Source organism: Struthio camelus, chromosome Z, assembly GCF_040807025.1.
Source record: "Struthio camelus isolate bStrCam1 chromosome Z, bStrCam1.hap1, whole genome shotgun sequence".
Lineage (NCBI taxonomy): Eukaryota > Metazoa > Chordata > Aves > Struthioniformes > Struthionidae > Struthio > Struthio camelus.
In genome coordinates this window covers 10,069,583-10,091,847 of record NC_090982.1, presented here as the reverse complement: position 1 = coordinate 10,091,847, position 22,265 = coordinate 10,069,583, and the positions used below count along the sequence as shown (strand labels likewise).

General features: G+C 46.5%; 1 protein-coding gene across 11 annotated transcripts in view; it reads right to left on the bottom strand.

Annotated features, from left to right (window-relative positions):
• The window catches only part of TMOD1 (tropomodulin 1), a 38,645-nt gene extending 18,436 nt beyond the window's left edge, over positions 1-20,209 (bottom strand). For 2 of the 11 annotated variants that reach the window (XM_068929060.1, XM_068929050.1), the window contains exons 1-3: positions 15,700-15,774; positions 2,912-3,075; positions 174-330 (exon numbers count right to left, since the gene is read on the bottom strand). In XM_068929060.1, coding sequence (XP_068785161.1) covers positions 174-330; positions 2,912-3,031 — 277 coding nt within the window. In that variant the 5' untranslated portion in view covers positions 3,032-3,075; positions 15,700-15,774. Of the gene's footprint in view, positions 1-173; positions 331-2,911; positions 3,076-15,420; positions 15,588-15,699; positions 15,779-15,886; positions 16,169-20,191 lie in introns of those variants that run through there. The other 9 variants (XM_068929054.1, XM_068929058.1, XM_068929057.1 and 6 more) reach the window with 9 other exon arrangements.
• Between the last annotated feature and the right edge of the window lie 2,056 nt (positions 20,210-22,265).

Below are 22,265 nucleotides of genomic sequence, written 5' to 3'. Positions count from 1 at the left end.
CAGATACAGCAGATTCATCACACCTCCGGTGTTGAAAGGGAGTGGCGCGTAACAACCTGTACTCAGATACCACCCATCTGCCGTGCACCCGCACTGACTGCGTGCAGAGCAGTCTCCTGCTGCACTCCGCCTTCATCATGACACCTTCAGCACGGTGCAAAGGACGATCATACCTCTCTTTTCTCCTGTGAAAGGAACCAGGTCTTCTCTGTCTTTAACATCTTTTGCCTGCTTTTCTAGGTGGGCCATGAGTTCCTCCCTTTTGAATGGGCCAGTTGGTGGCTTTTGGGTCTGGTCCCTCTGTCGGAGGCCTGCCGGCAGCAGCGCATTCTAGACACAGAGGGGAGAAACACAGATTACTTTTGCAGACCACGATCCCCATCTGTTCCACTCTCTCCCTTCTGCGCTTTTCCTCATCAAACTGTTTTCTTCCAGCTTGCTGGATATTTTCCTTCTCATTGCATCAAAGGTTATCCCAGTCCAGCCCCCTTGACTCCCATATAGTCTAGACCTACTATGCTCCTTCTCATTCCAGCATGAAATTTCATATGCACAGCACTATTATAACACCTCCTTGCTGCAAAGAGGATGCACCTCTACAACAGGAGCTCCAGCCCATTCTTCAGGGGCTCTCAGCCATCACCTCTCTTCCCGGCCTCTTCCCCCGCTCCTGCCATTCCCACTGCCGCTTTGCAGTTGTTTCAGTGCCAGAACCAAGTTGTTAAACTTGACAGAGCTTCTCCTCCCTATGTGTCTGTCCAAGTGCCAAGGTGCCTCACCAGAGGCGGCAGGATATGCACTTTGGGCCTAACAAGAACCAGTTCAGAGGAGTCCCGTGGTCTCTGGCACAGCCGATCAGAACGTCACAGGGCTCTTTTCTGCTTTTTACGGCCCATCACAAAACTACAGATCGGATCTCATAGTGCAAGCCACTTCAGACTGACTGACCGCAATTCCACTGCGGAATAAAACCCCTCCGAACCTCAGCTCTTTTTCTAAGTGTCTCCCTGTTATTCAGCCACACCAGCCACCATGGGAAGTTGCTTTGTGCCTGACACATATGGCACGTAATCACCTCCTTATATTTAAATATAGAACAGCCTTAATGCAATAAGTAAGACTACTCTCAGATTTGACACTAAGCATGTTCTTTACAGCTTTGTTGGGTAGGAGTCAATATTTATTTTTTAAGATATCCAAGATGAGACTGGATGAGGTGATGATTTTTCTTTCTTTGCCTGCCTAACAAAAGGAATTCACAATAATTTACCTCTCTTTTAGAGGAAAGCCTGGAAAAACAATGTAAAGCAATTAGACTTAGCCAGCCTTAGAGGACAGCACAGGAGAACTCTGCTAATGCTCAATGCACCAGCAGGTAGGCATAAGAAACAATTTGCATCCTCAGGCTTTGTACTGTGAGAAGTCACCATGCAATCTCCATATTTTAAGTCCAGTACTCAGGTTATACCTGTACTGACAGATAATAGCAATTATTTTACTTTTTAGTATCTTTCACGGAACGCTGTCTGGTTCTGGATCTTTAGAGGCAGCAGTAATCAGTCTATCAGCATACACACTCAGTCCTGGGAGACTGCTTGCCACTTCTTAATTATTTTTCTGTGTTGATATTTGGGATTAAAAATGCTGACGATGCAATCCACACTGCCCATTGCTTTCCCCAGAGACACTGACTGCATGTTGTAGGAACAATTTCTCACTTGGCAGGGTCCAGCCTCATCATCTAATGTTGCCATAACCCAATGGCCTGCCAGTTGGCTCTGTATATCCCCTGCTATGGGCACAGGATAATGCTGCCTTCAAAACGTTATCATGGCTTGGCACCTGTATACCCAGTGCTTTCATACACGCAGCTCCTGCTGATGTTGGGAGATTGGCCAGAAAGCAACCGTCCCATTTTGCAAGACTCTGGGATTTGCTTTTCCTCCTAAAGGAAGGAAAATTGAGGTCACTTGAAGTTTCCTAATGAAAAAAAAATTAAAAAAAGAAAACACAAAGCCAAAGACACTCCTTCCAAAATGGCCTGATCAGGAGCAGAGATCTAGGTTCCGCATGTTCCTAGGAAGTGCCCAGTTGTCAGGACAGCTCTTCCCAAAACACAATTGTGCCAGGGTGGTGTAAGAACCCCAACTACAGGCCAAGTCCCTGTTGCAAAAGGTGCTGTGCGACAACAGAACGACAGGTAAGTTTTTGCTCCAAAAGCCTGTCAGTTTAAGTACTGAACCAGAAACAAAACATGGAAACAGAAAGGTAAGATTTAAAACATTCATGAAAGATCAAGACACAACAGGTCCTTTACGGTGGAATAGTGTGACACATCAGGATAATCTGTTACAACCTCCCTTGACCCTTAGACAAGAGATCTCAGAACACCTTGCTGGGAGAGAAAAAGCACACACACTCACTGAAGGTGTCACATACTCTCCAACCTACCCCCAGGGGACAGTCACTTTAGGAGTCCCATTCCAGCAACCAGACCAGACCAGACCCAACTGCTCTCTGCAAAACCTCCCCACAGCCCTGCAAATCAGCAGAGAGGCAGACTTTCATGTGCTTGGTGTCAGCCTCCTCACTTTCATCGGTTAGAAACAGCCCATGAAAGCCAGGGACCAAACAATGCAAACAACTAACCCAGGAATGCTCATGAGGGCATGCATGGTGGGACAAGGGCATAGGAGTATCACAAAAGCAAAGTCTCATCCCACAGCCTGTGCTCTCGATGGCAAAACTGCTTCTGCTCATCTGGGGCCAGTTTCCTCCAGTCTTGCACCGAGCATGGGCTCTGCAATGGATCCCACTTAAACACAGGCCGCTGACGCAGCCCGCTTGCCCACCTTCTTCCACAATAACTTGAGATTTACCACCTGGAAAATCTTTTTTAAAAATGACTTACATCAGGATCCAGCTCTTCCAGTTCATTTTCCAACTTCCTGAGCTCCTCCTCTGTCAGAGCTCCAAGGATCTTGTCTTCATCCAGGTCTCGATATTTTTCTAGCTCCTTTCTGTAAGACATCTTAGAAGAGTCCTGTGAATCTTACTTTTACGCTGAAACAGAATCTGAAATGAAAAACAAGAATATACACAATTTATCACAACAAATACATGACACACTGAGATTGTAGCACTGCTGTCAGTAGAATGCTGAATATCACAGAGTGCAGAAGATTTATGCTTGAAGCAGGGCTAACTTCAGAGCTAGGTCCGATTGCTCAGGGCACTGCCCCTATCCCACACCTAGGTAACAACCCATGCTAACGTCAGCAGCGGGACGTCAATTGCCCCATCACAGACTTACAGGGCAGCAGGGAGGAAGTACTTTGTATAGGAGCCTCATTAGCGACTTAGTTCCCCAAGTAATGTTAGATGTTAATGAAAAGACCTACACATTAATTTCCTTGAGGGACGATAAGCCACAAATCAGAACGGCTGCAACTCTCGCACCCTTACGACTCGCCAGTAACACCCTCCTGCACATAGTGCTCTGGATAACATGACCAGGTGGAAAAGCCAGACCACTGCATCACTGAATACATTTGAGCCTTGCAAATCTCCATGAGGCCACAGATCTCAGTGTATAGTACTTCTCCCTGTCAGATCGGTGTCTTAGAGCCACAAGGAGATCAGGAAGTATTATTTACTCATGTTCAAGATGCAGCCAGTTCAATATGCTGTTTAGCTACCCACCTTCACTGAAACAACACGCTGCAACTGCATGTTGCATGTTTGCACTGCTGCAAGCTAAGGCCATGACCTAAGTGTTAGTCCCTATCTAAACCAATCCCTCAAGAAGAGAAATGGGGGAAACACACTAAATGATCTATCTGGATAATCGCTGCTGACCCAGGTTTTGTGCCAAGTCTCATAATACAAAATGGCATACACAGTCATACACACATAACTGAACCTCTGCCAGCTCTGAGTGCACTGCAGAGATATAAAAAAGACTGTAGTAGAGGAGAGGTTGAGAGAGCTGGGACTGTGCAGCCTGGAGAAGAAAAGTCTCAGGGTGTTCTTATCAGGGTGTATAAATATCTGACTAGAGGGTGTAAAGAAGACAGAGCCAGACTCTTCTCAGTGGTATCCAGCGACAGGCTGAGAGGCAATGGGCACAAACCGAAATACAGGAAATTCCATCTGAACATAAGAAACCACTTTTTCATGGTGAGGGTGGTCAAACACTGGAACAGGTTGCCCAGAGAGGCTGTGGAGTCTCCATCCTTGGGGATATTCCAACATGACTGGCCATAGTCCTGGGCAACCTGCTGTAGGTGACTCTGCTTTAAGTAGGGGGGATTGGACCAAAAAACTCCAGCAGACCCTTCCAACTTCAGTGACTTGGTGATTCAATTAAGCTCAAGTTGTTTAAAATATTCCAGGGGGTTAAAAATATATTAGAACCTGAAATAGCACCTGCAATGCACACGAGTGCATTCAACTCTGCTTTCCAGCTGAAAGTTCCCTCTGTTCCACAGCAGTCGCTACACATTTTTTGACCAGATTTTTGCACAGAATATTGAACTTTACATTATTTAAAGTCAGTTTTCCTACAGTTTAAAGGGGGGAAGAAAAGTTTTGCTATTCTCTCAAGTGACATTTGCAGTAAAATAACTGCAATTTTTACCCGTTTTTCGACAAGCCAAAAATCTTTTCTGTTTCCATAAATGGCCCCTTTTCAGTCCCTCTGGAGTGTCACAGGCCTGCCCTGAGTCACATCGCTCTAGCTTTGCCCATGCTCTCAGGGCAGATCGTGCTCTTACGATTGTTCTTCCTTAGTGGAGAAAACTCTTTATACAACTTATATTGCAGCTTCTGTTCCTGATAAAATTATCTTTTGCTTGGTCACAAAAGGGCACGTTAACGCATACGTGGCTTGACAGCAAGCCCTTAAATTTAGAGCGGTCACCTGGTCCAACATTTGGTTTCCCACTGATGTGATTACAATTCCTACACCACTTGCATTCCTGCCTCTCGCCACTGAGGAAGTGGAGTGCTAGGAAATGACGCCTTGTTTTACTGGAGGAACAGCCCCCTGGGCTCTTACTGGGCAGAACTGACACAGTAAGAACAAGCTCTTTGTTTTACACTACTGAAGTGAATCTGCAAACACGGAGGACAATGCCAGTAGGTAGTTGAATGAGGAAGCTCATGTTCATGCTTTTGGCATTCGGCTAAGCAAAGTAGTCTTGAGCCTGGCACTTCTGAGCTTTACTGATCCAGCAGGGCCATAAGTGGGGCTGCACGTTTTTGGGTCAACTGATTGATTTACTATCCCAGCGCAACCAAGCATCAGCCAGGCTAAGCGCAGCAATGTCTCATACCCCAGCCCCAGCAGGACTGTCCTTTGGTTTGGTGTGAGAGAAAAGTAGAGCCTTTATCACAATTTCATATGAACAAACTCTTATTACTACAGTGATAACCTCTAGGAGATCCTGGAAAAGCAGTCCGGACCCAATCTGGAGATGTGTTGTGCCACTACGACCTTCAAGTTTATGATCCATGACGAGGGCATATTTTGAATTTAGTTTTCAATTTTGCCTATTCTACTGGTTGTACAAACAGCTGGAGCTAAAGAACAGGCAGGAAGGGAGAGGACAACCAACCTCAGACTGCTATATTGCCCGTAATGGCTCAAAATATCCATATCTGCATGAACATGGCAATCTCTTTCTTTGTTTCTTGAGGACAATTATTATTTGAGGCACCCACAGCCTTTTTCTAGCACATAGGGGTAACTGCAACTTCTGCACATTCAACAGAGGCTCTGCGAACACCATAATGCATGCTTCACAGCTCTGACCTTGCAGTCGCCTGCCAAAAGGACAGAGACTGTCAGCACCAAGAGGCGAAAGGCAGGAGAGACATTTGATGTCACAGTGCACAGTCAACGTTTCTGGAAAATACTCCAGGTTTCAAAGCATCTTGCAAAGAATTAAAGGCTGGGCTGCATATAGCAAAGGCTTTGAGTGTTGGGAACAGGTGTGGAGCCTGCTGAAACACAGCTTAACTCCCAGCAGGGAGAAATTCATTTGCTATGTATCCCAAGTAGAACTGCTGGGAGGAAACAGTCCCCTCGTGTATGTTTGCCAGTGCAGCAGAACTGAAACGCTGACTTGCATGGCTCCCATGGAGAATGTGTCTGGAGAATTAGCAGTATCCACGCTGGTAAGACATTTCGTACAGTTCCCCAGCCTGATGAACATGTCGTACGGGTTTAGTGCAAATGCATCCGTCAGCACTGCTTCCAGGGCCACTGCGCCCACTGCCTCTCCCCCGTCTCTACATCCCAGGCCTATTCTTCCCTATCTTGCAAATAAGTGGTGGAAAAAATGAAGACCTTCTTTGCTGCAAACGGCAAGAGGGTTTTGTGCTGCCCAAATGAGAGAGTAGGGAATTTTGCCTGAGCATATTTGTTGTTATTTACCCAATGTATGACATAGGTCCCCCTAACAAACACTTGCACTACAGAAGAATAAAATGATGATCCTTCAACACAGCTGCAATATCGCACCTAAATATTAACTCTACACATATCTGGACATTCAGGAAAGAGTTAGCCCCAAATTCTCCATAACACTGCTCCATCGAATTTATGCTTAATGCCACCCTGAGGTTGCAAATTTGATCTCTTATTATTTGTTATTAAGCCTACCACTCCACTTTTCATTCAGTCAACTAAAGACACATTGCAACAAAATCACAGAATCACAGAATGGTTGAGGTTGGAAGGGACCTCTGGAGATCACCTAGACCAACCCCTCTGCCCAAACAGGGTCATCTAGAGCACATTGCACAGGACAGCGTGCAGGTGGGTTTTGAATATCTCCAGCGAAGGAGACTCCACCACCTCTCTGCGCAACCTGTGCCAGTACTCTGTCACCCTCACAGGCAAGAAGTTTCTCCTCAGGTTCAGACGGACCTTCCTGTGGTTCAGTTTCTGCCCGTTGCCTCTTGTCCTGTCACTGGGCACCACGGAGAAGAGTCTGGCCCCATCCTCTCGACACCCTCCCTTCAGATACTTGGACACACGGAGGAGATCCCCTCTCAGTCTTCTCTTCTCCAGGCTGAACAGGCCCAGCTCTCGCAGCCTTTCCTCCTAGGAGACATGCTCCAGATCCCTCATCGTCTTTGTAGCCCTCCACTGGACTCTCTCCAGTAGTGCCGTGTCTCTCTTGCAATGGGGAGCCCAGAACTGGACACAGGACTCCAGGGGAGGCCTCCCCAGGGCTGAGGAGAGGGGCAGCATCACCTCCCTCCACCTGCCGCCAACACTCTGCCTAATGCACCCCGGGATCCCATTGGCCTTCTTGGCCACAAGAGCACATTGCTGGCTCATGGTCAACTTGTCGTCCATCGGCACTCCCAGGCCCTTCTCTGCAGAGCTGCTTTCCAGCAGGTCAGCCCCCAGAAATGTACCCCTAATACACAGAAGCTGCACAGGACTGACACTATTACAACTTCAAGGTGAAAAATCTTAAAAAAATTAAGATTGACATCAACTATAAAGACACTGAGCTATTAGGTTTCATTGTGAGAACTGTTCTGCAGACACATTAACCCAAAATCTTGCCCTTGATATGTTAGATAAATTCGCAAGTTGGTACGCCTGAAGACAAAGAAGTTTGAGGAGAAAAATGGATTCAGATGGGAGATGAATTTGCACTGCAGATCATCTATTAGGGACGACTGTTCCTGCTGTGAGTACACGTGGGATGAAAGGAAAACAAAATAAAAAAGATAAAGTTTTTGAGTATGAGAAGGATGAAATAGTTTCCTTCTAAAGGGACCAAAAACACCGAAAAATCCAAGGCTCAATAAAAGAATTGATAACGCAGAACAAGCAAAAATGAAGAACATTTCTTAGAAGACATGGAAAATACTCTTTTCACTGTGTTCTGCAAAGTCCTGGAGTACTCCCTGGAGTACTGTGTCTGTTCTGGAGCATTAAAAGTCAAGACCAGCTGCAGAGACCTCTGCTCAGAGAGAAACTTCAAAAACCTCCAAAAGATGGCCCATGCAGGACCACCGGGTCCGGTCCATACAACCAACTAGGCACGGGGACATGGTTATGTTCTTCTGATAGGTGAGCAGCTGCACAAAGAGGAGGATCACCTTCTCTTCAGCAGGTGGGAGGGTGGCGAAGGTCTTAGGCTGGAATAGACTGCCCAGGGAGGCTGCAACACGTCCAGCACTGGCCAGCTGTAGTCACCTTTGTCAGGAGCAGCATTGACTAAGAGAACTTGTGGGATTCCCTCTCAAGGCTCTGACAATCCCGGAGAAAAGAAAGAACAAGGAAGCAGGACTCGATAAAGTGACAGAAACAGCAAGGAAGAAGACAAATTCCAAGGAAGCAAAAATGTCATAAAGAAAATACGTCATAAAGACAGACTTCCCATGACACGCTGCATAACATAAATATTACGGTGGTCTTTAGCACTCTCATTCTGAGAAGCCCAGCCTGTGAATACACCAGCTCCCATTTGCACCAGCAGTTTAACAGTAAGAAATGACGGAAAGCCTTTGTCTTTTTATACACACACAGGGCGAAAGAGCAACGACTTTCAGGGAAGACAGAGAACTTTCTAGTAATAAATTCTGTTACAGTTCTAAGCTGATGTCCAATTTTAGCGTTTCATAGCAGGCTACAACAAGCAGATGCGTCACTTCCACAGATTCTGACTGCACATCTCCTGTAGCCTGTAAAACTCTCGTCCTCGTCTGCAGGGACTGTAGCACAGCGGAGTGTTTGATGCATCTTAACTCACTGGTCACCCTAACTGCCAGCAAAATGCAGACACAAGGAACACTATGTACTCCCCAATGACAGCCATGGCTGAAGAAATGAGCATCTGCCCAGAAGAACCCTCAAATCCACTGGAAAACAATTTTCAACAATTGCAATAAGTAAGCAGACCAAGAGTTTGGTTTCTGAAATAGGGACTCAGCCAATCAGTGTCACAAGTGGAATTATTGATGATTCTTGGAAAAACTGCCAAGTTCAAAGCAGAATGCTATTCAGGATGAAAGCTGTTTTTAAACAGCACTAGAGGCAGGAGTTAATCTTGTCAGGGATAGCCTGTCTCTAGAACAGTTTCTATTTGGCTCAGGCAGAGTTTTGATTTATGAGATTTTTTGCATGGCTTAAGTAAAAAACGGAGTCAAAGTTCAGAGCTATTATTTTTACATTATAAAAATAATAAACCAATGTAAACCAATCCCTCTGTAGTTGCTACAAAAGTTTATTTGCTCTTTTTGACTTTTAGCATAACTTAAAAATTAAATACCAGGTGGTTTTTGAAAAACTGGATATACCTCAAGGGACCAATTACTATAAATTCAAGAGAACTAAGTATGTTCTGTGCAGACGCTTAGACTTCAGTGCATTGCCTGGGTGCTAATCTGGAATGCATTCTGTAGGTATGTGTGGATGAGAGACACAAATTAGATCCAGTTGGTTTCCTAAATGAGGAATGTATATTTATGTGGCCTGTCAGGCAAACTTTAAAGCCATTAGCTAACTCGAATTAAATTCTCACGCAGGAATCAACATACCTCAAATACTAATCTCTTGTAAAGCTGCAGATGTATACAAACAGCCACTCAGCACATATATAACGCAGAACCAGCCCAGGCACCTCATTCAGCGGAAAGGGGACAAAGCAGAGGGCTGGGGCTACTCTGGAGAGGTCTAAAAGAATCAGGGTACCAAAAGCACTGAAAGAAGAGGAAGCCGCTATAAATGGTAGAGCTGGGGCAACTCTAGTGGCCATGCAGGGATAAAAGACGTCAATTCACCAGAAACGAGGTTCTGCTGGTTCGCAGCTCATGAGATAGCATGGTAACTCTGGGCTTACATCCCAGGGTACTAGGGTGCTGGCCTCCAGCAGCCTGAGTCTACCTCCACTCCTCTCTGTTGAGTGGACCTCCACTCCGCTCAACTTGAATTGCCGGTGCTGAGCATATCAAGACCATCAGCTCCCAGGAGCTGCAAGAAGCATCCACCAAATCAGGGCCAGATCCAGTAACAACAGAAAGGAAGGATGCACACCAGCTCCCTTAGAGACAGGTCTCAAAACAAGAGTGTAGGTGGCTTGTGCAAAATCTAGTAGCAAAGCCACAGTGTGGGCCAATGCAGAGCACAGGAGGACCTGGGCCTCCCCAGGGTCATCACACAGCATTATATATTCAAAGTCTTTCCTGCTGCATGCTTCCTGTCCTTAGTTACCCAGGTCATGGGAGACGTAAAGGCAGGTGCACTGGTACAGGAATGCATTCCTCTCGGAGCACAGGTATGCATGCTGCATCCAGAGATAGTGGTCCCTTCTTTGGCAGACAAACCAGAGTCCAGGACCTGCCTTCCAGGGGACTACATGCCCTTCACCTGCATTACAAGCATTCAGAAGTTTGGCCCATTTCAAGTGAATCAGGACTTCACTTTGCTCTTTCAAAATATCACCTCTTTGGCCTAGAGAAACAAAAGGAAAGTAAGCAGCTAAAGCCAGTCCTTTTAAGGGATTGTCTCCTGCATGTTTTTTTCAGCAGATTCTTTTTTGGGCTGATCTCATTTTCTTAGTCAGAGAGGAAAGCACCTTTTTAACAAGCAATAAACATAGGCCCAGGCTACAGCATCAAGCACTGTTTGTCTGCTCGGGCTCCACATGACCACCTTGGGTATATGAGATACTGAAACATTTAAAGCTACAAAAGACTTCCTGCAAACTCTGCATTAGACTTTCAGTCTGGGCTGCATTAGAAAGAGCATAGCCAGTAGGCCCACAGAAGTAGTTATTCCCTTCTTGGCACCACTGAGGCTGCATGTGGATATTGCATCCTGTTTGCTGCCCCCCCACTAAAAGACAGATCTTGACAAGCTGAAGGGACTCCAGTGCAGAGCCCCCAGGACGGGCAGGGCCTGGGGCACACAACATGTGAAGAGAAGCTGAGAGAATCAGGCTTCTTAAGCCAGCACAGGAGAAGGTGGCAGTGGGATCTAACTGCAGTCTCATCCACGGTCTAATGGGAAAGGGTTTATAGAGAAGACAGAACTACACTTTTCTCAGAAGTGCACAGGGAAAGGATAAGGGGAAATAGGCACAAGTTGCAGCAAGAGAAATTCTAGTTGGACATCAGGGAAAAAATTCCTTGGCACAAGAATGATGCAGCCATGAGATAAGGACCAGAGAGGTGATGAGATCTCCATCCTTGGACATTCAGCGCTCAACTGGACAAGGCCTTGGGCAATGTGATCTAGCTTTGCAGCTAGCCCTGCTCAGAAGAGGACACTGGACATTCCCACCTAAACTTTCTATGGTTGGGTCTCAGAATAATGCACAGACTCTGCCCGACGGCCTGCATTTGGAGGTTACACAGGATGGGCACTGGGTTGCAGGCGGATCCTCTACATTACATGCAAAAGCTGTTTGTTTTCTGCACTCACTTCATTTACCCCACTGAAGCAAAGCCCTCACCATTGTGACTGAAGTTGGAGTTCTGATTCTGGTTCCAGATGAGGGGATTTAGCTGCCTTCTCTTGAAATAAACTGTTCAAACTATCAAGAGCCCAGATGAGGTTCAGGGGCACCTGGTCTAAGCCCCTTGCTTCTGCAGAATGAGAGCGAGTGCAGCCCAGCCTTCACGAGACCATCATAGAGTCTTGCTTTGCAGCGCTGTGCCGAGAAGCCCTGGTGCAGCTTGCACAGTAGAGAAATACCATCTTCAACAATCCATAATAAAATAGAGCACACAGTGTAGCTGATGTCCCCAGCCCCTGCCCAAGGAGCAGTGCCCATCAGGCACATGTCTCTTAGCTTTTTCACCAGCAGTGCTGGCACACTCATGCCCTGGAAGGAAAGAGGGGGCAGAGAAAAGACAAGGGCCTGGGATGGTCTAGACAGCGAGGTTCCCCCTTATGTCGTATGCAGAGCTTAGCACACACCCTTACTGCACCAAGGCAAACCACTAGCCAGAAGGACTGAGCCCCTCTCAGCCTCGCTGCTGAAACTCAAGTCTAAACAAATTATCATGGAATTTGCTGTCTCCTCAGGAAGCTGCGCGCTTCTCCAAAGAAGATCTGCATTGCCCCTGGTTTGTTAAAGCTTTTACAGCCAGATGCTGTTAACATAAGACACTGCAATTTGTGTTCACCTTAGTAAAATCTTAGAAAAGAAACATCTGGAACGTGGCATTTTGGATCTATCAAAGCGCACCATGACTTTGCAAGTGACACAATACTCACACAGAACCTCTCCAAGTGACTTGCCAGCCATCCAAAACATAGCACTATCTGAAGTTATTTCCACTTACTTAAAATGCTACAGCAAAGCAGTTGAGTACGTCATGGACAGCACTTACTGATGACGCTGCTTCGTTCCCATGGGAATCCTTACTGCGGCGCCAACCTCCTCATCCTTGCACTAAAGAGCTCCGCATAAATGGCCTGTTACCCAAGGTCACACATATACTACAGAAAGTCCCCTCTCCCTGACTGAAGTGAACTTTCTCTTCACCCACGGGGGCGGAGAGGAGTCTTATGCTGGTAGCACTGTCCCGGATCTTCCTCTCTCTTTGGCCACTGTTAGTGTGCCAGGAAGTACAGCTCACCCAGACCCTACTCGGGTACTCAGAATCTGCCTGTGCTTTCTAGTCCCTCTCTCTGCAACATGTCTGCAGCCTTGCAAGCCATACTACTCGCCACTGGCTCTTATGAAGCAGATTTTCTTTTCAGGGCCATCTAGCAAATAGCTAACATGACACAGGCAACACATAGTGGGGTCAAACTCTGCCAAAGTCAAAATACAAACCATCCCAGCTATGTCTCCCCTTTTGAATACTTTTAAGGCACATGCTTGTAAACACAGCTATGCATTCTCCTATTTGGGGTGATGTTGTCTCATGCACCTGGCATGTACTTCTTAATTGCCTAATTGCTAAGCCATATGGAAAGCACATGGGCACACTTTGAGTCATTATCAACACCATACATTCAGTTTCTGCTCTGTAACTTGCAGCGTTCCACTTGGAAACTTCACAGCCTGCATGTTCTCTTCCTTAGAAAAGAAATCCCGAGTCCCTTGCATAAACTTTTGTTAGTCCTCTGATGCACTCCTGTTTCTCTGGCATACTCTAGTTGCAGGGAACAGCTGAGCCTGATGGATGCCACACGAACACAGGAGCAAGAATGACACCTGTCTTGCACTGATCAGACCCTCAGACCCTTTGATAGGCTATAACGATGCTCTATAAAACAGAGGCCCTTGTCAAACCGTCCAGGGCAAGGCACAATGAGCTGTTTAGTAACATATCTACATTTACATGTCCCTGATCTCATACTAGCACACCACTGCTGGTATGGCTGAAACAGGAGGAAGTAGAAATGAAGCTCCATGAAGCTGTGTCTAACAGGTCGATGTTTAATGAACAGAGGAGCAAAATGAGTACTGTTCCATTTGGCGTAAGCTGTGCACCAAATCTGAATGAAACATTTAACATAAGTGGGATCCTCACACAATCTGTCAAGGCCTAAAGAAACAACAACATCGTCTCTGGCTCTGAGTGTTCCTAAACTGGAAGCAGGAGAGCCCTGAGGAAGCCTCTCTGTAGATTTATTTCAATATTCTTCCCAGGACATCTGCTACTGGCTGCTGACACAGATTATTCTGGGCTAGACATACTTTGGTCCAACCCAGGATAGCCTCTCTTATATGCTTATCCGATTCTTCATGAACGACCAGGAAAAACTCCTTTCCCAGGAGAGAGGTGCAGCCCTGGGACAGGGCACCAGGGAGGTGGGGGGTGAGTTTCTTAGGTGCGGCTGAAGGCACATGGCAATTTAACAACATAGAACCATGGAATATCATTGTCATATCCTGTTTTTTCCAAGAATCTTTATTTTACAAGTTAAACGCATTTTGACTGCAAGTCTCTGCCTTGAATACAGAAGAGGCTTCCTAGCTCATAGCTTGCAAACAGCTGTCATATGGAAAGGAACTAAGCAGAAAGCAGATCCTAGCTTCCTCCCCTTGAGCTGTGTTGGACTTTTGCAACAACTCCATGCGCCTGAAAAATAGTGAAGCAGCAAAGCAAGCATCTGCAAATATCACATTCAGTAGAACATCACTCTGGAGCAGCAACAGAGGACAGACGTTTCTTACAAAAGAATCATTCACTACCTCACAAAAAGATAAATCAAACTGACCTTAGGGTGAATGAAAGTAAAACCTGTGCGAAGAAAACAAGCAATGAGACAGGTCAGGTTGCCTCCACGCTGGTTTGACTTTCCCAAATGTACCAGGGAGGATGAGAGACAGCAACACATTACCAACATTATGTAAAAACATATTACCAGGAGGAAAACTGACAGAGCGACACAATCGAGAAACATGCAGAGAAAAGAACAAGACAAGTCAATTTGGAAAAGTGAGCACTGCTGCTGGAAGAAAGAAGGGAGAGCTCTGACAGGAGAGATAAAGAGACCTTGTAGTGACCAGTTATGAGCCTGCAATATAGGATGCATGTTAGAATAACCAAATATATGCAAGTCAGGGTAATATGTACAGAGGCTTTCAAGAGAAATCAGTGAACATTGTTCTATACCACTGTAAAATGCGTTCAGCTCTGACAACTGTGGTGCCAGCACGACAGTGCTTGGCTTTAATGCTGTGGCCCAGCTCCCGCTTCCAAGAAACCAAAAGATGAAGGACTCACTACAATAACCTGAAGAAGGCCTTGCACGCTCAAAAAATCGGTCCGTTATTTGCACCATTAGCAGTCTGAAGGAAGGTACCACATCTCCACGCAACTGTCGTCTCATCAATGAGAAATTTATACTTTATTGCAGCGTGAGCTGGCAGGTCACTCGAGAGGAAGGGAGTTTTATTCAGTCTTAAAAATAACCTCAGTCACATAAGTGAGCACCTTCCTGGCTCAAGGCCCCATACCCAAGGAAGAATGTAAAACAGCTACACAGAGGAAGTCTGCCCAGGGGTAGGATAATCAGTCCAGAAGGGGGCCGGTGAGCAATGAGTCGCGCCCCACAAACTATCCAGGGCCATTTCAGAAAAGGACACGGGCAGCTGAGTACGGCAGGGTGCAACACGAGTGAGGAGAGAAGCGGTGGCCCGTCAAGTGAGGAAAAGTTATCTGTGAGATGGGAAGTGTCTTTCAAGTTAGGCAGGGACTGATTTCAGCTGGACAAAGAACGGCCGCTGAAGACACCCCACGAGGACTCGGGGAATCGTCTTCCTCTCCGATTTTCGCTTTCCCCGCACAACAGCAGCACAGCTTGCTCTCAACCCACTCCCCCATCCCCCCCCCCCCGAACCGTGTCCTCCCCAGATTGCAAACGCAACGCCGGAAAAAACAAAACAAAACCAAAAAAAAAACCAAAAAAACATCCCCAAAACCTACCAGCGCGCACCCTCTGCCACCCACTCGGCGCAGGCCACGGCCCCTCCCGCTGCGATTTTCGCGTTAACACGCCGCGGCGGCGCTGCTGCGGAGCCGCGGACGCGCGTGGGCACCGGCGCGCGGCGGCTCCGGCTCCCACCCGCGGGGCGCAGCCGCCGCCGGGGCGCACGCAGCGCGCAGACGGCCGCTATTTATGGCGAACCGGGTACCTCCCGGGGTACCGGCTGAATATTTTGCCCAGATATGGACCGGGCCGACCCGGGACCGCCGCCCGCTTACCGTGCCGTGCCGTGCCGTGCCGGCTCCGCCGCTGCCGGGGGCGGGGGGCGGCGGTGCGGTGCGGTCCGGCCCCGGCCCCGCCGCCCGCCCCTCTCGGCTCCGAGAGCAGGCGGCCAGCGGCGGCGCCCCCCTCGCCCCCCGGGGTTGTCCCTCCCCTCCTCTCCTGGACCCGCTCCAGACGGCTTACGCTGGCACGGGGCATCCAAAAACGCACCGGCTCTCTGCTCCCGGGCGGCGGGGGGGACGGGGACACGACGGGGGCTCCGCAGGTCGAAAAAGCCCCGAGCAGGAAAGCCAAACGTCGCTTTCCCAAGGCTCTTCTCCGCTTTTAACTGCTTATACGCACAGAAACCTTCCTTTCATTCCAGGACAACTTCACTGGGATTGCTTAACTAGGCGCTTCGGCAAATCACCTTTTGCAAAGCATCACTAACTGCGTCGGCACTGGTTCATGTGCGCACATGGGGCCGGACAACAGGAAAATCCCCTTTCCCGGGAGGGTGGTGCAGCCCTGGGACAGGACACCGGGAAGATGGGGGCGGCTCCATCGTTAGCGGATTTCAAGGCTCAGACATATCCACAGCCACCCTCACCTAGCACCAGTGACAGCCTCACTGTGAGCGGCGGTTGGGGCAGACAACCTCTCGGGGGTCCTGCCACCAGTGCTGCTTGGGTCTGTTCCACTAAAAGCACATGGCAACAATTTACCAGGAGAGGATCATGGAAGAATTCTGTGAATTTCACTTTATAAAAGCTGCTTTCCCACAGATATAATGCTTATCTGTGAACCTACCAGTTCAATGTGTGGTTTTACTCCCTAATGACTTGCCAGGTACAGACATCCAGTGACAGCCACCTTCTAGAGCAGCTCCAAGTCTGCCTTCTGTCCACTTAGCTACCTTCCAACCTTGTGGTGTCAAACAGTTTATATAACAACGCTGTCTAATCTTCTTTCCCATCTCACCTTTGAGTAAGCGTACAGCACCATGGATTTATTCTACAGTTTTTTCCTAACACCCCAACTGCAGGACTAATCTCAGATGGTTCCTCTGTAAAGTATCACCCCAAGCTCCTCCTTACCTCTGTTGGCCAATTTCTGCCAGCAGCCACAAGCAGAAAGTGGAGAGGGCCCCAGGTGCACCAGGGTGGTCCCTCTGAAGGCTTCTCCAGATTCATACTTCCAGGGTCTAGCAATACTGTTTACCTGCAAGGGCCCTCAGTCTCAATGAGATGGTACTTGGCCTTTTTTCACTGCTTGTCATATTCCTTACCAGGCTGGTGCTGAGGTTCTGTGTCAAACAGCATTTGGAGAAAGACGTGCACATAGCCCTAGAAATACTGGCCACACCTGGGCCAAAGGATATACGCGGGGACTCTACCAAACACTGGATCCACTGCGTGCCTCATAGATGTGAACAGGATTGTGGCCCAAGATACTGGCATCATCTCAGCTGCTAGCAGGAATGCAAAGGGTGTTGAGGGTGACCACCCATTTCACCCACTGATGGGCCCAAGCAAACACCAGTACGTCTTCAGTGGAAGACAAATGTTAAGTGCCCATATTGAAGTTGCCTGCTTACCAGTTGTCTTTCTCAAGTGTGTGCAAGCTGTGAGCAGCTCTGAAGGGATCCACATGCACCACCAAGCTTCCTTAGAAGCCCCTATTGGCTTTGCATATTTTGGTTTACACAAGCCACCTATTTTTATTCCCCATCTGGCTACTGTCAGATGTGGCTTCATGGGAAGCAGGACTTGTCCAAGGTGGGTGCTACAGTTCCCTTGGAAAGCACAAGTCATTAAGCTAGAAATTAATCCAGCTCCTCAGCACATTTGTTTCCAAAACAAATATCAGTGATGCTTTTTTTTTTTTTTTTGTAGCCAGCTACCAAGACACACCACACCAACAAATGCTGCAAGTAATACATCTCATAGCACCATTCACAAGTGACATGGCACTACTGGAGAGAGTCCAGTGGAGGGCTACAGAGATGAGGAGGGGACTGGAGCTTCTCTCCTCTGAAGAAAGGCTGCGAGAGCTGGGCCTGTTCAGCCTGGAGAAGAGAAGACTGAGAAGCGATCTCCTCCGTGTGTTCAAGTATCTGAAGGGAGGGTGTCGAGAGGATGGGGCCAGACTCTTCTCCGTGGTGCCCCGCGACAGGACAAGAGGCTATGGCCAGAAACTGAACCACAGGAAGGTCCGTCTGAACCTGAGGAGAAACTTCTTGCCTGTGAGGGTGACAGAGCACTGGCACAGGTTGCCCAGAGAGGTTGATTCACAACAAACCCCAAAGAGAGACTGCTAAAAAATAGAAGTTAAAAAGCAGGCAACATTCTGTGTAAATTAACAAGTTACACAGAGAATGCATATCCAATGCCTCCTGAGGAACAGGAGATGCATCTTTTGCTAGGCGCTTCCTGGGATCAGGACTTCAGCAAACTCAAAAGTGTTAAATACGGTTCACAGACAAAACCGTCTGTATGTTTTTCAAAGCAAGAATACAGCATACTCAAATAGCACAACCAGCTCAATTAGCAAATTGATCAGAGAACCTTATAGCTGATAAGTGGGATAAAGGAAAAACATTAACAAAAGCTGTAAAATCATAGCTCTACAGGTGAAATCATGGACAGCCTAAGAACACAACAGATAAATAACCAGATAAGAGCAGAGTACCCGCAGGCTATAGACTAGTAAAAATCTACGCAAGATAGTGGTGGTATTGTACAGTCGGTACGAAGACAGGGAGACACCTAAATGTACCCTGTAGATACAGTGTATGAACTGAAGACAATGTGCTCTTAATTACTGTGTTTTGGGTGTATGCTTAACATAAGCATAAAATAATGCACTGTTTAAAACATACATGATGATTAGCATGAAAGGAATCTCTCAGACATACAGAGAGCGGTGCTGTCTTGGTTTGCTAATCAGTTAGACTGTATTCTGTTTGATCACCTGTTGTTTATCCCATGGCACCATACAAAGCATCCTATACGAAGAATCCAACATTGAGCTGCGCAGATGCATTAAGCTGAATGTTTCAGGCCTGTTTCTGATCTGTGCTTTTTAGACGCTGGAGCAGTCAGCTCACCAAGAAGAGAATGAGGTAAAACATAGCAGAAACAGACAACAAGCTCAAAAAGCATCTTCAGAGTCTAAACAACTAACCTCTTTCCTGTTACTACAGATGTCGAGTCCCAAACTCTGCTTCATCAGCTCTCAGGTGCAAAGCAAGTAGAGGCCAACAGCAGGTCAGCAAGCCTCAAAGTGTGCAAACACAGCAGGGGTATTTTTCAAACAACCAACTAAACTTCACAACAGTTCCAGTAAACCTCCCTATGCCATTTCAATTATCAATTAGCAAGCAATTAAAATTTGCAGGATTGCAGATGATGGTGGGCACATGCTCTTAAACACGTAATAAAACTCTCACTCTCTTGAGGAGCTCAGGAAAGTGCTTGTTTCATCCTAACGACCTACATCTTAATCCTCTCTTTAGTCCATTCAGATCTGCAGGCTCCAAAGCAGCCCTGAAGAGAACGAAACTGTTCTGCATTAGGTCTACCCTACAGCAGTTCACACATTAACTTCTTCGCCTGTATTCTTCATCTTCTTTCAATGCAGTTGTAGCTGGGGAAGGAGAAATTGAAACTAATCAAGACAAAAAGGATAATGAAATCCAGCTGAAAGCTCCTGTAAGCCTTACAGTGACCTTGCTAAAGCTGCAACCAGAAGCTAGATGAAGACATACATGACTGTACATGCCAGGTTACATGCAACACAACACAAAACAGTTCCATCAAATTCTTAACAGAGACACTGCAATGACAACCCAAAGAGGCAGATGATTCAGTCGTCAGTGTGTGTGTCTGGGATGCTGGGCTCAACAGTGTCTGACTTCCTTGCAGTACAGTTCCATCCTATGCTTCCGATTCATACAGTCATTTATTGCAAGAATCTCCTTAAGGGAACTGTGACAGTTACTGAAGAAAAGGATGGCTATTTAAATTGGTAGCTTCAAACCATTTTAGCTCAGCCATTAAAATATGTTTCACCTTCAGCCAGGACACCAGTGCCAGAGCTGGCATAATGAACATGTAAGACTACAGAACTGGTCCTGAGGGCAGGAAGGAGTAGTGGGCTCTTGAATTTTCTCAGCAGGCAACATTCTGTGTAAATTAACAAGTTACACAGAGAATGCATGTCTAATGCCTCCTGAGGAACAGGAGATGCGCCTTTTGCTAGGCACTTGCTGAGATCAGGACTTTAACAAACTCAAAAGTGTTAAATACGGTTCACAGCCAAAACTCAGCTGTCGTATCTTCTGCTGCAGCAAGTGCACTTAACAAGTCTCATTTCAGTGCGCTTTTAACATGGATAGAAACATATTAACTAGCAATTTGCATTAAACTAGCAATTTGGTTGTTTATCACTGCATGCACTAGTTATACAGGCTCTGCCTTTGTACGGTCCAGGCAGAGAGGCACTCACCATAGCTCTAAGAGGACTTCTTGCTGTTTAGCTCAGGCCTTCTCCACAGCTGTAAGAAAATTATCAAGGGTGAAGGTGTTACAGGTTTAAACAGCTTGTTTACTCAGAATTTATGCATATATTTTCTTCCATCCTAGTGTTACAAATCCACTGCACATTTCCAAGTTATAGCTCCATTTCTGCCCAGTTTCCCTTTAATTTCTCTAATCGGAACAGCTTTCTGTTCCAGAATATCATGTTTCAGAATATCATTGTATCTGAGATTACTTATCAAATCTGCCAGGCCTGTGCTCTCAATGATTCTCAGATATCACCTTCCCCCATATTTGACTCCTGAAACATAATTTACAAGGAATTCCAGTGTACCTCACCTCCAGTCAAGGTTGCCTCACATGAAGATCAAGAGTCTTGGTGCAGATTTTGTGGGAAGATATATTTTCCAAGCACACATATAGCATTTGAAATAACACATCTCACTTTGATCAGAAAGTGCCAAAACCAACAATGGCTGTATTACCTAATTTCAGATGAATTGCAACAGCAGCCAATTTCTCCTAGCCAATTTTCTCCTCCAATGGTCGTCTTCCTTCTTTTCCTCTTGAATTCCTGAACACCTCACTTGAAGCATTTTGAAACACCCAACACAAACAGCTAGGGAAAACAAAGATATTTTCCCGCTTTTTAAAAAATTTATTGTGAAGAAATCCAATAGGAATACTAAGACTGGTAGGGCTGGGCTGGAGACTGTGTATGAGTGTCTGGGTATGGAGGCACCTGTAAGAACAAGAGGCAGGAGAAGGGCTCCAAGAAGGACAGGTGTTGATGGCACCCATGTACAGCTTCTCAGGACATCCAGTTCAGGAAATAAAGCCTAAAGGAGAGAACAATCTACATCCAGATTAAAGAAAAGACTCAGGCCAGTAAGAGATGATGATGGGAAGCCAGAGAACACTGTAGGAGCCATGAGACACCCAAACGCCTAGAGGTGGAACAGGAAGGAGATAAATCATGACCACTGTCAATTCCTAAAGAGTACAAAAGGCAGATTTAGAACCAGCATATGACTGCCTGCCTAAGAAGAACCCATGAGTAATGAAGAGAATTCAACAGTGTCTCATCCTCGGCATCCAAGGGAATCCTGGACTGATCACTTGGACACAAGCTTTTGGGTCCTACACACTGGACAGACATCTTGGGCACAACAGACCCTGTTACTTGAGAGGGTGTGGATAGGTGAATGTGAATAATAAGTCAATTTCGCTTCAGTTCTGTTCCAAAATAAAATCATCTTCCTATCCTAAAGGGCTTGGTATTGAGCTTTGTTACATTATTACAACATTATTTTTGGCTATTGATAACAAAACAGCAGAACAGAAGGACTTTGGAACAATAAAAACAGCAGGTGAACAGGGACAGGGTTCCTTACTTACATGCATGCACATTCAAAACGGTCCACAATATTCACTACACTAGACTAACAGACTGAGCAGTCCCTGCTTACCTTCAAAAATAAAAGGTTCTTCACCGGTTATTGATAAGTTTTTTCTACACTGTCATCAGCAACGTATCTTGAACTACCTCTCTCCAAAATTGCTGCAGCAGGGTGATTAACATCGGTTTTCTGCTGCTAGACAAGCCATAAAGTCCCATAGCCCTAAACCACTCTGCTGCCACTATGCAGAGAGCCTTCCATCTTCCTTTTAGGCACTTCTGATCCAGAAAAATCAGAGAAGTGTTAATGCTATGTGATATTGCTGCAGTCCAACCTGATCACTGAGTCACTTGTCCTTTAAAGCACTTCTGAACATCAAGAGGCTGAAGGACAGGGCTAAGACTGAGGGCTAACTTTCACCGTTTGACTAGGTAGGGAACCTATCAGAAAGCCCATCCCTCCATTTACGTAGAACAAGCCAGTAATTCAGAGTCTACAATTTTTGTTTCCTATAAAAGTGATGTGATGCATACAGGAGTGTGACACTAACTTTTTTCCCCCTCTCCCTGGCAATTATTTGAGTCATTTGTCTAATCAGCTTTTCTGAAACTGACTCCCAAACGCAGAAGTATCACATGAATA